The sequence below is a fragment of the Heteronotia binoei genome, chromosome 7 (genome assembly GCF_032191835.1).
Source record: "Heteronotia binoei isolate CCM8104 ecotype False Entrance Well chromosome 7, APGP_CSIRO_Hbin_v1, whole genome shotgun sequence".
Taxonomy (NCBI): Eukaryota; Metazoa; Chordata; class Lepidosauria; order Squamata; family Gekkonidae; genus Heteronotia; species Heteronotia binoei.
In genome coordinates, this window is record NC_083229.1 from 2765686 (window position 1) to 2779426 (window position 13741).

Genomic DNA, 13741 nt, shown 5'->3' on the forward strand with positions numbered 1-13741 from the left:
GTACGTGTAAGCAAGTTTCTATGCATGCAATTTCTGCAGGGGCTACTGGGGATATATGTTTGTGGTGGGGAGGTATTTGAGAGTTTCCTGCATTGTGCAGGGAGTTGAAGAAGACTATGACATTGGATTTCTATTCTGCCCTTCATTCAGAGTCTCAGAACTGCTCACAATCTCCTTTCCCTTCCTCACTCACAACAGACTCACAGCAGGAGTTGTCCTTGAAAAGACAGCTTCTAGGAGAGCTCTCTCAGTCCCACCCACCTCACAAGGCGTCTGTTGTGGGAAGGAAAGGTCCCCTGTGCAAGCACCAGTCATTTCCGACTCTGGGGTGACGTTGCTTTCACAACGTTTTCACGGCAGACTTTTGACGGGGTGTTTTGCCATTGCCTTCCCCGGTCATCTACACCTCTCCCCCAGCAAGCCGGGGACTCAATTGACCCACCTCGGAAGGCTGAGTCAACCTCGAGCCGGCTACCTGAAAACCCAGCTTCCGCCGGGGATCGAACTCAGGTCGTGAGCGGAGCTTAGGACTGCAGCTTGAACACTCTGCGCCACGGGAGGAAGATAAAGGAGACTGTGACTGCTCTGAGATATCGGAGTGGAGGATGGGATATAAATCCAGTATCTTCTTCTTATCTTCTTCATCCACTCCCGCCCACGGGAAGGAGGGGACTGCTGCTGCTGCTCAAGGACTCAAAAGGAACCGAGTTCAAGGTGCAGCCGCTTTATTGAGGCTCAGAGCCGCCGCCTGGCTGGCAAAGGCAGTGGAGCAGGTCCCAGCTTTTGTTATCCTCCTGCTTCCATCTGGGAAAACAGCTCCGGAGATCCCCAATCCCCTCTTGAAGCTGGCTATGCTGATGGTGCTCCTTGCCCTCTGCTCCTCCCCTCCCATCAATTCCTCCGGAGGCCCCCTGAGCCCTGGATCTGGCCCGTGGCGTTCTCTCTGGGTGGCGGCTCTCCAGTGCTCAGCTTCCCGCCAGGGATCCTCGCAGAGTGTAGAAGACCGACGTGAGGGAGAAGGAGAGGAAGATCCAGAAGGAGGCGGTGAAGCCCAGCCAGTCCACCAAGCTCCCCACCAGGGAGCTGAAGAGGAGCTTGCCCAGCACTTCCAGAGTGGCCAGGAAGCTGTAGTGTGTGGCCTGGAGGAGGAAGAACAGACAGTGCTCAGCACAGCGGGCAGCAACTAAGAATCAAAGAGTTGGAAGGGGGCCTCCAGGGTCATCTAGTCCAACCCCTTGCGCAAGGCAGGAAACTCACAGATACCTCCCCTCCCCCTAAATCTCCCTCCCCTTTAAGCAGAGAGGGAGGATCTTCATCCACAGGATCCGCATCGCTGTCAGATGGCCATCTAGCCTCTGTTTAAAAACCTCCAAGGAAGGAGAGCCCACCAGCTCCCCAGGAGGAAACCTTTTCCACTGAAGAACCGCTCTAACGGACAGGAAGTTCTTCCTCATGTTGAGCCGGAAACTCTTCTGATTTAATTTCAACCCATTGGTTCTGGTCCGACCTTCTGGGGCCACAGAAAACAATTCCACACCATCCTCTAAAGGACAGCCCTTCAAGTACTTGAAGACGGTGATCCTATCACCTCTCAGCTGCCTCCTCTCCAGGCTAAACATGCCCAGCTCCTTTCCTCATAGGACTTGGTCTCCAGACCCCTCACCATCTTCGTCGCCCTCCTCTGGACCTGTTCCAGCTTGTCTATATCCTTCTTAAAATGTGGTGCCCCAAACTGAACACAATACTCCAGGTGAGGTCTTACCAGAGCAGAGTCAAGCAAAACCATCTGACGTGATCTGGACACTATACTCCTGTTGACACAGCCCAAAATTGCAGAAGTATAGTGTTGGCAAACTTTGTGCTGGGGAATTCCTGGAAATCTGGGGGGATGAAGCCTAAAGGGGACAGCGTATGGGGAGATGAGAGACCTCAGTAGGGTGGTAGGGCATACAGTCTCCCCACCATAGAAGCCTTTTCCTCCAGGGGGACTGATTTCCACCTTTGGGAGATCTGTTGTGATTCCAGGAGATCCCCACGCCTCACCTGGATGTTGGCAACCCTACAGCCCTCCCAGGGCCCAAAAGAGAGACTGACCAAGAGGGATCTTGGGGTCGTAGTAGATAACTCGCTGAAAATGTCAAGACAGTGTGCGACTTCAATAAAAAAAAGGCCAGTGCTATGCTGGGGATTATTGGGAAGGGAATCGAAAACAAAACAAGCCAGTATCATAATGCCCCTGTATAAATCGATGGTGCGGTCTCATTTGGAATACTGTGTGCGATTCTGGTCACCGCACCTCAAAAAAGATATTTTTACATTGGGAAAAGTCCAGAAAAGGGCAACTAGAATGATTAAAGGACTGGAACACTTTCCCTATGAAGAAAGGTTAAAGTGCTTGGGGCTCTTTAGTGTGGAGAAACATCGACTGCGGGGTGACATGATAGAGGTTTACAAGATAATGCATGGGATGGAGAAAGTAGAGAAAGAAGTCCTTTTCTCCCTTTCTCACAATACAAGAACTCGTGGGCATTCAATGAAATTGCTGAGCAGACAGGTTAAAACAGATAAAAGGAAGTCCTTCTTCACCCAAAGGGTGATTAACATGTGGAATTCACTGCCACAGGAGGTGATGGCGGCTACAAGCATAGCCAGCTTCAAGAGGGGATTGGATAAAAATATGGAGCAGACGTCCATCAGTGGCTATTAGCCACAGTGTATGTGTATATATATATTGGCCACTGTGTGACACAGAGTGTTGGACTGGAGGGGCCATTGGCCTGATCCAACATGGCTTCTCTTATGCGACACAGAGTGTTGGACTGGAGGGGGACACAGAGTGTTGGACTGGAGGGGCCAACATGGCTTCTCTTATGTTCTTATGTTTTAATCACTAAGGGACAAAATTATAGTCTGTTGACTGTATGATGAGCAAGATTTGAATGGGACAGGCACTCCAACTCTGAGATAATTTGGAAGGCCCCTCCCCCCAAGATTTTGAGTGCCTAGGGGCCTGAAAATGTCAAGACAGTGTGCGATTGCAATAAAAAAAAGCCAGCGTCATGCTGGGAAATATTAGGAAGGGAACTGAAAACAAATCAGCCAGTGTCATAATGCCCCTGTATAAATCGATGGTTCGGTCTCATTTGGAATACTGTGTACAATTCTGGTCACCGCACCGCAAAAAGGATATTATAGCATTGGAAAAAGTGTAGAAAAGGGCAACTAGAATGATTAAAGGGTTGGAACACCTTCCCTATGAAGAAAGGTTAAAACGCTTGGGGCTCTTTAGCTTGGAGAAACATCGACTGCGGGGTGACATGATAGAGGTTTACAAGATTCTGCATGGGATGGAGAAGGCAGAGAAAGGGAGTCCTTTTCTCCCTTTCTCACAACACAAGAACTAGTGGGCCCTCAATGAAATTGCTGGGCAACTGCTGAGCAACTACTATTGGAAACTGGGTAGGGTTGCCAAGTCTAACTCAGAAAATATCTGGGGACTTTGGGGTGGAGCCAGGAGACTTTCACATTCCCTAAAATAAGTAAAAATACAGCAGTGCAGTTCCCCTGAATACAGCCTTCATTTCCTCATAGCCAAGCAGCCCATGTCTCTGTACCCTCTCTTTCTCTCGCTCTCACACACACACAGAAAGAGAAACCAGCCCAAATAAACAGTCTGCGATCCCACACTTGTGTGGTCTCGCTGGGCAGTTTACTCACGAGTTGCTGAAGTTTCAAGTTCTATCAGACTAACACAGGGAAAGCAAGGGTTCTACATATGAACATATGAAGCTGCCTTCTACTGAATCAGACCTTTGGTCCATCAAAATCAGTATTGTCTTCTCAGACTGGCAGCGGCTCTCCAGGGTCTCCAGCTGAGGTTTTTCACACCTATTTGCCTGGACCCTTTTTAGTTGGAGATGCCGGGAATTGAACCTGGGACCTTCTGTTTCCCAAGCAGATGCTCTACCACTGAGCCACCGTCCCTCCCCTCAAGTTCCTCCTTTACTAGTTCCTCCTTTACTATGCACACATCTTGTAAAAGGATTATGAAACAAACAGAGGGTCTCTGGAGTGCTACAGCTTCACAGCTAATTGGGAGCAGCCATCTTGTTCTACTGGCTCACCCCACCCCCATTCAGCCAGGCTGGGTCCTAGATTTAAAGGCACAGACACACCATCCAGAAAGGAAGCCTTTCCAAGGCTCCTCTAGCTCTAAAGTGGAAAGGCAGGTGCCAGGCTGAGGGTGGGGCTTCCCCCCACCGACCAGCTGATTGGGGGCGGGAAGGAGCCTGCAAAACCGGGGGATCCCCCGCTGGGACTTGGGGATTGGCAAGCCTAAAACTGAGTTCTAGACCAGGAAGAACTTTGTATACTTGTCAGGGGGGGGGGGGGAACACCTCTGCATAAACAAAAGGTGTTACTCAGTCATGTCAACTGACCCTGGAGATCCACCCTGCCCCCCTCCCCAGCTCAAATGCCCACAGCTTCTGGTACGATCCGCAGTTCAGGAAGGATGTTTAGCCTGGAGAGGAGGCGGCTGAGAGGTGATAGGATCACTATCTTCAAGGACTTGAAGGGCTGTCCTATAGAGGATGATGTGGAATTGTTTTCTGCAGCCCTAGAAGGTCGGACCAGAACCAATGGGTTGAAATTAAATCAGAAGAGTTTCCGGATCAATATTTGGAAGAACCTCCTGACCGTTAGAGCGGTTCCTCAGTAGAAGAGGCTTCCTCCTTGGGAGGTGGTGGGCTCTCCTTCCTTGGAGGTTTTTCAACAGAGGCTAGACGGCCATCTGACAGTAATGAGGATCCTGTGAATTTAGGGGGAGGGGTTTGTGAGTTTCCTGCATTGTGCAGGGGGTTGGACTAGATGGCCCTGGAGACCCCTTCCATATGATTCTATGACAGGTTCCTCAGTGGAACAGGCTTCCTCCTTGGGAGGTGGTGGGCTCTCCTTCCTTGGAGGTTTTTCAACAGAGGCTAGATGGCCATCTGACAGTAATGAGGATCCTGTGAATTAAGGGGGAGGGGTTTGTGAGTTTCCTGCATTGTGCAGGGGGTTGGACTAGATGGCCCTGGAGACCCCTTCCATATGATTCTATGACAGGTTCCTCAGTGGAACAGGCTTCCTCCTTGGGAGGTGGTGGGCTCTCCTTCCTTGGAGGTTTTTCAACAGAGGCTAGATGGCCATCTGACAGCAATGAAGATCCTGTGAATTTAGGGGGAGGTGTTTGTGAGTTTCCTGCATTGTGCAGGGGGTTGGACTAGATGACCCTGGAGGTCCCTTCCACCTGGGAAGAAGTCCAGCAGAGGACAACAAAGCTGGGGAGGGCTCTGGGGAGGCTGAAGGAGCCAGGAATCTCTGTGTTGGGAGAAGAGAGGCTCGCAAGGTGACCTGTCGACCGCCACCTTCCAATACCTGCGGAGGATGGGGCAGACACGTTTTCAGCCATATTGCCTGGCAGGACTTGGCCCACAGCACAGGAGGTTTCATCTGACTTTGAGGAAGAACTTCCTGACAGTGAGGTGTGTTCAGCACTGGAATAGTCTCCCTGGTGAGCTGGCGGATGCTTCATCGTTTGGGGTTTTAAAGTACTGATTGGATGGGGATATTATAGTTGTAGTTCCTCGTTGGGGATATTATAGCTGTAGTTCCTGCATTGCCCGGGAGTCGGGCTAGATGACCGTGGGGGTTCCCTTCCAGCTCTGAGATTAAATAAACGAAAATAGCCGGGACGGTACCTGTATGCTCTCGTCCGCCTTCTGGGTGCAGTGCATCATAATGCTAAACGTCAGAGTGGTGACTACCCCGGCAAAGAAGTGCTGGATGCAGATGCTCAACACGGCGGCCGCTGCAGAGAAAGAGAGAGGACTCAGCTCGCCTGGAATGGCCTCGAGGTGGATTGTGGGATGCTGAGGGAGGGGTGCTTGAAGAAGACGACGATGAATGCAGATTTATACCCCGCCCTTCTCTCTGAATTAGAGACTCAAGAGCAGCTTACAAGCTCCTATGTCTTCTCCCCCCACGACAGACCCCCTGTGATCTGGGTGAGGCTGAGAGGGCTCTCATTCCCTGCCTGTCATCCCTCCCTGCCCTGCTAGAGAGAGCCCTCTGGCTGCCCATCCCCAAAGTCATCTTTCCCTGTCGGCACTGGCCAGTGGGTGCAGCTGGAGGCATGATGAGGATGCCGGTATTGGATTTATATCTCGCCCTCTGCTCTGAATCTCAGCATCTCAGAGCGGCTCACCATTTCTACACCCCCCCCACACACACAACAGATACCCTGTGAGGTGGCTGGGGCTGCGAGAGCTCTGACAGAAGCTGCCCTTTCAAGGACAGCTCTGCCAGAGCTGTAGCTGACCCAAGGCCGTTCCAGCAGCTGCAAGCGGAGGAGTGGGGAATCAAACCCGGTTCTCCCAGAATAAGAGTCCGCGCACTTCACCCCTACACCCAACTGGCATGGGTGGCGAAGCCCTCACAGGTGTGCAGGCAGGGAAATGGCATGTTGGGGAAGTAGACAGCTACTTCGCTTGAGAGTACGCTGACGCCAGCCTGGCATATACCTGCAGATTTGCAGGTAGACTGTAGGATGAGGACAGAAACTTCTGACCATGGAATGGTGTGCCCCCCCCCCCCATTCTGACAGTCTCCACTCTTGTTCTCCTGCCCCATAATTCCTTCCCCCCCAGGGTTGCCAATCCCCAGGTGGGAGACAGGAGAAAACCCCAGAGGGTTCCGTGCTAACCAGCCTCAAAATAAATCACAGTACACTTTAACCTTCCAAAGCATTCGATGGATGACCTCAAGGTAGCTGTTTTACGGCAAAGGGACTTCAAGAACAGAATGGAGAGAGAAACTGCTGAATTACAAATTATGATGAAACTTGGAACAAACACCTCCCCAGGACTGAACTGGGATATTGGCTTTTTTATCTCATTACAGATGCTAAACTCACCCTCAGTGAGTATAGCTATACATCCACAGTATTCCAAATGTATTTCTCTTTTAGAATAGTGTATCAATGATTTTTTGTATTGACATACTCAGAATAGGGATATTGGCTATTTATCTCATCGCATATACTTAACCCATTTTCACTATATTTTACTGTATTCTTTTTTTTCTATGGCAAACTAGAATGATGTTTACATGTTAAAAAGTAAATTAGGTGGACAAGGACATCACTATCCAGTGTAGTTCTCTTTTAGCTATATTGACATTCTCAAACAGGGATATTGGCTGTTTATCCCATTACATATACTGAACCCATCTCCCACTAATTTTAATGTATTTTTCTCCTAATGGCAAACTATAATTATGTTACATGTTAAAAGGTAAATTAGTTGGAAGGGAAATATTCTGAGATATACCTTCCTTTTGACCCAGGCTTAATACAATATAGTCATTAACAGACATTCTCACATTTTCAAAGATTTCAGGTTTTCACGGCTGGTAACATCATTAGGGTTTGTAGAATCTTTCTACAATGCACAGCAGCCAAGAAGGTCTGAGCACCTGCTCCGGCTGCAACGCCACTGAGGATGTTCTCCGCAGCTGAGAACGAAACGACTGGAAGGAAAACTTTCTCCAGTAGAACACGGCACTTGATCCCGAAAGATTCTACAAACCCTAATTCTCACATTTTGACGTATTACTGTTTTATTGCTTTTGCATGCTCATGCTACTCAAATCAAAGGTTTGTTCAGTTTGTTAATTTTACTATTCTATCACTGAATCTTAAATTTGTACCATTTTGCATTCTAAACCACTCCCTACCAGATAATGTTACTATACTGCCATTGGATCTTAAATTTGTATCAGTTTGCATTCTGAGCCACTGACTACCAGCTATATGTGGCTTTGCTCACTGTACTGGATTCCTCATCTGATGAATCACAGAATCATAAGAGTTGGAAGGGACCTCTAGGGTCATCTAGTCCAACCCCCTGCACAATGCAGGAAACTCACAAACACCTCCCCCTAAATTCACAGGATCTTCATTGTTGTCAGATGGCCATCTAGCCTCTGTTTAAAAACCTCCAAGGAAGGAGACCCCACCACCTCCCGAGGAAGCCTGTTCCACTGAGGAATCGCTGTAACGGTCAGGAAGTTCTTCCTGATGTTGAGTCAGAAACTCTTTTGATTTAATTTCAACCCGTTGGTTCTGGTCCTACCTTCTGGGGCCACAGAAAACAATTCCACACCATCCTCTAGATGACAGCCCTTCACGTACTTGAAGATGGTGATCCTATCACCTCTCAGCCGCCTCCTTTCCAGGCTAAATATCCCCAGCTCCTTCAACCTTTCCTCATAGGACTTGGTCTCCAGACCCCTCACCATCTTTGTCGCCCTCCTCTGGACCTGTTCCAGCTTGTCTATATCCTTGTTAAAATGTGGTGCCCAAAACTGAGCACAATACTCCAGGTGAGGTCTTACCAGAGCAGAGTAAAGCGATACCATCACATCACGTGATCTGGACACTAGACTTCTGTTGATACAACCCAAAATTGCATTTGCCTTTTTAGCCACCGCATCACGCTGTTGACTCGTGTTCAGTGTATGATCCACTAAAGACCCCTAGATCCTTTTCGCACAGACTACTCCTAAGACAAGTCTCCCCCATCCTATAACCATGCATTGGGTTTTTCCTACCTAAATGCAGAACTTTACATTTCTCCCTGCTGTGCTTAGAGAGCATGCGAAAGCTTACGTTCTGAATAAAACAAAGTTGGTCTTAAAGGTGAAACTTGACTCCTGTTTCATTCGACTCCAGTTGCTTGTTAAACTAAGGTGGTGAAGGAGAAGAGCTCAGGCGCTGGGGTCCACTGGAGGAGACCCGGGAGAGCCGTGGCCGGTCAGAGGAGAGAGGCATCTTCCTCTGGCCGAGATGCCCAGGAGGAGGGCTGGCTGCAGCGCTGGCCTCCTGAACAGCCGGTGTGGAAGACCCGGCCGGAAAAGCTGTGCCGGCTCAGCCTCCCCCTCGCCACTCACCTTCAAAGGCGGACACTCTGTCTGTGTAGACGGCCGTCAGCAGGGTCTGAAAGAGCAGGCCGCAGATTCGGAGCACCAGCAAGGTCTTCAGAAGGGCCAGTGGGCGCCTGGGAAGAACAAGCCACAAGGGGGGGGGGGTCCTCAGGCAGGGCAATAAAGCCTCACGGGGGCTCCTGGACGTCTCGCTGATCGCAAAAGGGGTGCGTGGCAGTGACGGATGGCATGCTTCCCCCTGCGCAAGCACCGGTCGCTTCTGACTCTGGGGCGACGCTGCCCTCGCGACGTTTTCACAGCGGGCTTTTTTTACGGGGTGGTCTGCCGTTGCCTTCCCCGGTCCTCTGCTATCTCGGCCTTAAATGGGGTTGCCAACCTCCAGGCGGTGGCCAAAGATCTCCCAGAATCATACCTGATCTCCTGGCAACCGTTCGCCGTGAGAAAGTGGCTCCTTGGGAAGGTGGAGTTTATGGCATTCCCTTCCCCTCCCCTAAACCCGCCCTCCCTAGGCGCCCCCCCCCCCTAAATCTCCAGGTATTTCCCCCTCCCAGAGCTGGCAGTCCTAGCCTCGAGGTGAAGGAGGCAGAATCCCAGGTCTTCTTTTGGAAAGATCTGCTTCTCGATATGCCACAGCGGAATTCACTCTCGCAGGAGGTAGTGGCGGCTACAAGTATGGACAGTTTCAAGAGGGAATTGGAGCAACATCTGGAGCAGAGGTCCATCAGTAGCTATTAGCCACAGGGTATTGTTGGAACTCTCTGTCTGGGGCAAGTGATGCTCTGTATTCTTGGTGCTTGGGGGGTGGCACAGTGGGAGGGCTTCTAGTGTCCTGGCCCCACTGATGGACCTCCTGATGGCACCTGAGTTTTGGGCCACTGTGTGACACAGAGTGTTGAACTGGATGGGCCATTGGCCTAATCCAACACGGTTTCTCATGTTCTTCTCTGAGCCGCTCTGAGACTCTTCGGAGTGGAGGGCGGGATATAAATCCAATATCATCTTCTTCTTCTTCTGTCTGAAGAAGAAGACATTGGATTTATATTCCACCCTCCGCTCAGAGTGGCTCACAATCTCCTTTATCTCCCTCCCCTACAACAGACACCCTGTGAGGTGGGTGGGGCTGAGAGGGCTCTCACAGCAGCTGCCCTTTCAAGGACAACTTCTGCCAGAGCTATGGCTGACCCAAGGCCATTCCAGCAGGTGCCAGTGGAGGAGTGGGGAATCAAACCCAGTTCTCCCAGATAAGAGTCCGCACACGTAACCACTACACCAAACTGGCTTTCCTGGGGCAGTGATGCTCTGTATTCTTGGTGCTTGAGGGGGCACAGTGGGAGGGCTTCTAATGTCCTGGCCCCACTGATGGACCGCCTGATGGCACCTGGGGTTTTTTTGGCCACTGTGTGACACAGAGTGTTGGACTGGAGGGGCCACTGGCCTGATCCGACATGGCTTCTCTTATGTTCTTATGCTGCGGGGAGACAATGAATGCTGTGCAACGATATCTTGGAGGAAGACTAATGCCCCTTTCCCATAGAAGCAACAGAAGCAGGTGCTTCCTCTCAAGCCCTGACCAAAAACCCCGAGGGAAGGAAAAGGGGAAGATGCCAAGAGGAAAGGAAAGCTGGTCCCGCAGAAGAGCTGGACATTGAGCATCCTCTACCACTGACCAGAAGTCCCGGCCAGAACCCCCCTCTCTGAGCTGTTACCTCTGCTTGGACATCAGATGGCCGCCCAACGAGGAACCGGTGATGGAGAAGACTGTGGCCACGATCCCGTTCCAGAAGCCGAGCTTCCGAGGAGAGAAGTTGCGGTCCAAGAGGAAGAGCGGGAACATGGAGGTGGCCCCTTGTTCACCTGCAAGGAGAAAGAAAGGCCAGGTAGAGTTGCCAGCCTCCAGGTGGGAATTATTAACAACAGAGAGAGGTCACTGGTATGTGAATAAACACACCACCACAAATGGTTACAGTGACCAACAATTACTAAGACTATATAGCAATACAATAATGTGATAATGGTGAGAATACACAAATACACAGAGACACAGACAAGACTCTCAAAGAATGCAGTCGTGGAAGATCATAGAGCACCCAAGTGCAGGGAGTCGACTTGTAGCTCCTGTTTCGACAAATCTTCAAGCAATGGAAAGCTCTGCTCCATTTTCCTTCAAATCAAAATAATCCACGAACCACAATTCATACAGCTTCATAGTTAATCGGTATCAACCACCCCTTCTATATACAGGGAGGGACGGTGGCTCAGTGGTAGAGCATCTGCTTGGTAAGCAGAAGGTCCCAGGTTCAATCCCCACTGGCATCTCCAACTACAAAGGGTCCAGGCAAAGAGGCGTGAAAAACCTCAGCTTGGGACCCTGGAGAGCCGCTGCCAGTCTGAGTAGACAATACTGACTTCGATGGACCGAGGGTCTGATTCAATAGAAGGCAGCTTCATATGTTCATATAACACTGAAGTAATCTCCCCATGTTTCATCACAAGTCTCAACTAACTTCAAACAGGCACCAGCTCAGAGCCATTTCTTCCCATTGCTCGAAGATTTGTCAAAACATGAGCTACAAGTCAACTCCCTGTACTTTGGGGCTCTACTGTCTTCCATGAATGCACTCTTTGAGAGTCTTGTCTACGTCTCTATGTATTCGTGTATTCTCACCATTATCACATTATTGTATTGCTATATGGTTTGGTAATTGTTGGTCACTATAACCATTTGGTCATAGCAAACACCCTCTTCCAACAACCTAAAAGGCGGCTCTGCACATGGACATCGCCCGATGGGCAACACAGAAATCAGAATGATTATATACTCTGCAGTCAAAGGTGGCAAAGCGCCTTACAGGCAGCAAAAACAAGGCCTGGAGCTGACTGCAGCTCAGATCATGAGCTACTCATTGCAAAATTCAGGCTTAAACTGAAGAAGCCATCAGGCCATTCAGGTTTGACCTTGATCACATCCCTTATGAATATACAGTGGAGGTGAAGAATAGGTTTAAGGAACTAGAGTCGATAGACAGAGTGCCAGAAGAACTATGGACGGAGGTTCATGACATTGTACAGAAGGCAGCAATCAGTACCATCCCAAAATAAAAGAAATGCAAGGAAGCAAAGTGGCTGCCTGATGAGGCTTTACAAATAGCTGAGGAAAGAAGGAAAGCGAAAGGCAAAGGTGAAAAGGAAAAATTCACCCAACTGAATGCAGATTTCCAGAGAACAGCAAGGAGAGATAAGGAGGCCTTCCTGAAAGAACAATGCAAAGCAATAGAGGAAAATAATAGAATGGGAAGGACAAGAGATCTCTTCAAGAAAATTGGAGAAATCAAGGGAACGTTTCATGCAAAGATGGCCATGATAAAGGACAAAAACGGTAGGAACCTAACAGAAGCAGAAGAGATCAGGAAGAGGTGGCAAGAATACACAGAAGAATTGTACAATGTCCTTGACAACCATGTCAGTGAAATCGGTGACCTTGAACCAGACATCCTGGAGTGTGAAGTCAAATAGGCCTTAGAAAGCATTACTAACGACAAAGCGAACGGAGATGACGGTATCCCAGTTGAGTGATTCAAAGTCCTAAAAGATGATGCTGTTAAAGTGATGCACACATTATGTCAACAAATTTGGAAAAGACAACAGTGGCCTCAGGATTGGAAAAGGTCAGTTTATATTCCAATCCCAAAGAAGGGTAATGCCAAGGAATGTTCAAACTATCACACCATTGCACTCGTTTCACATGCCAGCAAGGTCATGTTAAAGATCCTACAAGCTAGCCTTCAGCAGTACGTAGATCGGGAACTACCAGAAGTTCAAACTGGGTTTCAGAGAGGTAGAGGAACTAGAGATCAAATTGCCAACATTCACCGGATTATGGAGAAAGCACGGGAGTATCAGAAGAACATCTATTTCTGTTTCATTGACTATGCTAAAGCCTTTGATTGTGTGGATCACAACAAACTGTGGCAAGTCCTTAAAGAGATGGGAGTACCAGACCACCTCTCATGTCTCCTGAGAAACCTGTATAAGGGTCAAGAAGCAACTGTCAGAACGGGATATGGAACAACTGATTGGTTTAGAATAGGAAACGGAGTTCAACAAGGATGTATATTGTCACCCTACTTATTTAATTTATATGCAAAGTACATCATGCGGAATGCTGGCCTGGATGAAGCAGAAGCCGGAATGAAGACTGCCGGGGAAAATATCAACAACCTCAGATATGCAGATGACACCACTCTAATGGCAGAAAGTGAGGAGGACCTAAAGAACCTCTTGTTGAGGGTGAAAGAGGAGAGCACAAAAGTAGGCTTGAAACTCAACATAAAAAAAAACTAAGATCCTGGCATCTGGCCCCATCACACCATGGCAAATAGAAGGAGAAGACATGGAAATAATGACAGACTTCACATTTCTGGGATCCAAGATCACTGCAGATGGTGACTGTAGCCATGAAATTAAAAGACATTTGCTCCTTGGGAGGACAGCTATGGCGAACCTAGGCAGTATAATAAAAAGTAGAGATATCACCCTGCCAACAAAAGTCTGTATAGCCAAAGCGATGGTATTCCCAGTAGTAATGTATGGCTGTGAGAGCTGGACCATAAGGAAGGTCGAGCGCAGAAGAATAGATGCTTTTGAGCTGTGGTGCTGGAGAAGACTCTTGAGAGTCCCTTGGACTGCAAGAAGATCCAATCAGTCAGTCCTAAGGGAAATCAACCCAGACTGTTCCCTGGAAGATCAGATGCTGAAG

General features: G+C 49.2%; 2 protein-coding genes across 2 annotated transcripts in view; one reads left to right on the forward strand and one right to left on the reverse strand.

Annotated features, from left to right (window-relative positions):
- The window catches only part of SLC39A4 (solute carrier family 39 member 4), a 256216-nt gene that overhangs the window by 170075 nt on the left and 72400 nt on the right, over positions 1-13741 (forward strand). The gene's annotated exons all lie outside the window — the stretch shown is intronic.
- Positions 709-13741, reverse strand: part of MFSD3 (major facilitator superfamily domain containing 3) — a 16259-nt gene continuing 3226 nt past the window's right edge. Inside the window, exons 2-5 of the mRNA XM_060243154.1 lie at positions 10692-10839; positions 8992-9098; positions 5742-5851; positions 709-1139 (exon numbers count right to left, since the gene is read on the reverse strand). Coding sequence (XP_060099137.1) covers positions 966-1139; positions 5742-5851; positions 8992-9098; positions 10692-10839 — 539 coding nt within the window. The 3' untranslated portion in view covers positions 709-965. The remainder of the gene's footprint in view (positions 1140-5741; positions 5852-8991; positions 9099-10691; positions 10840-13741) is intronic.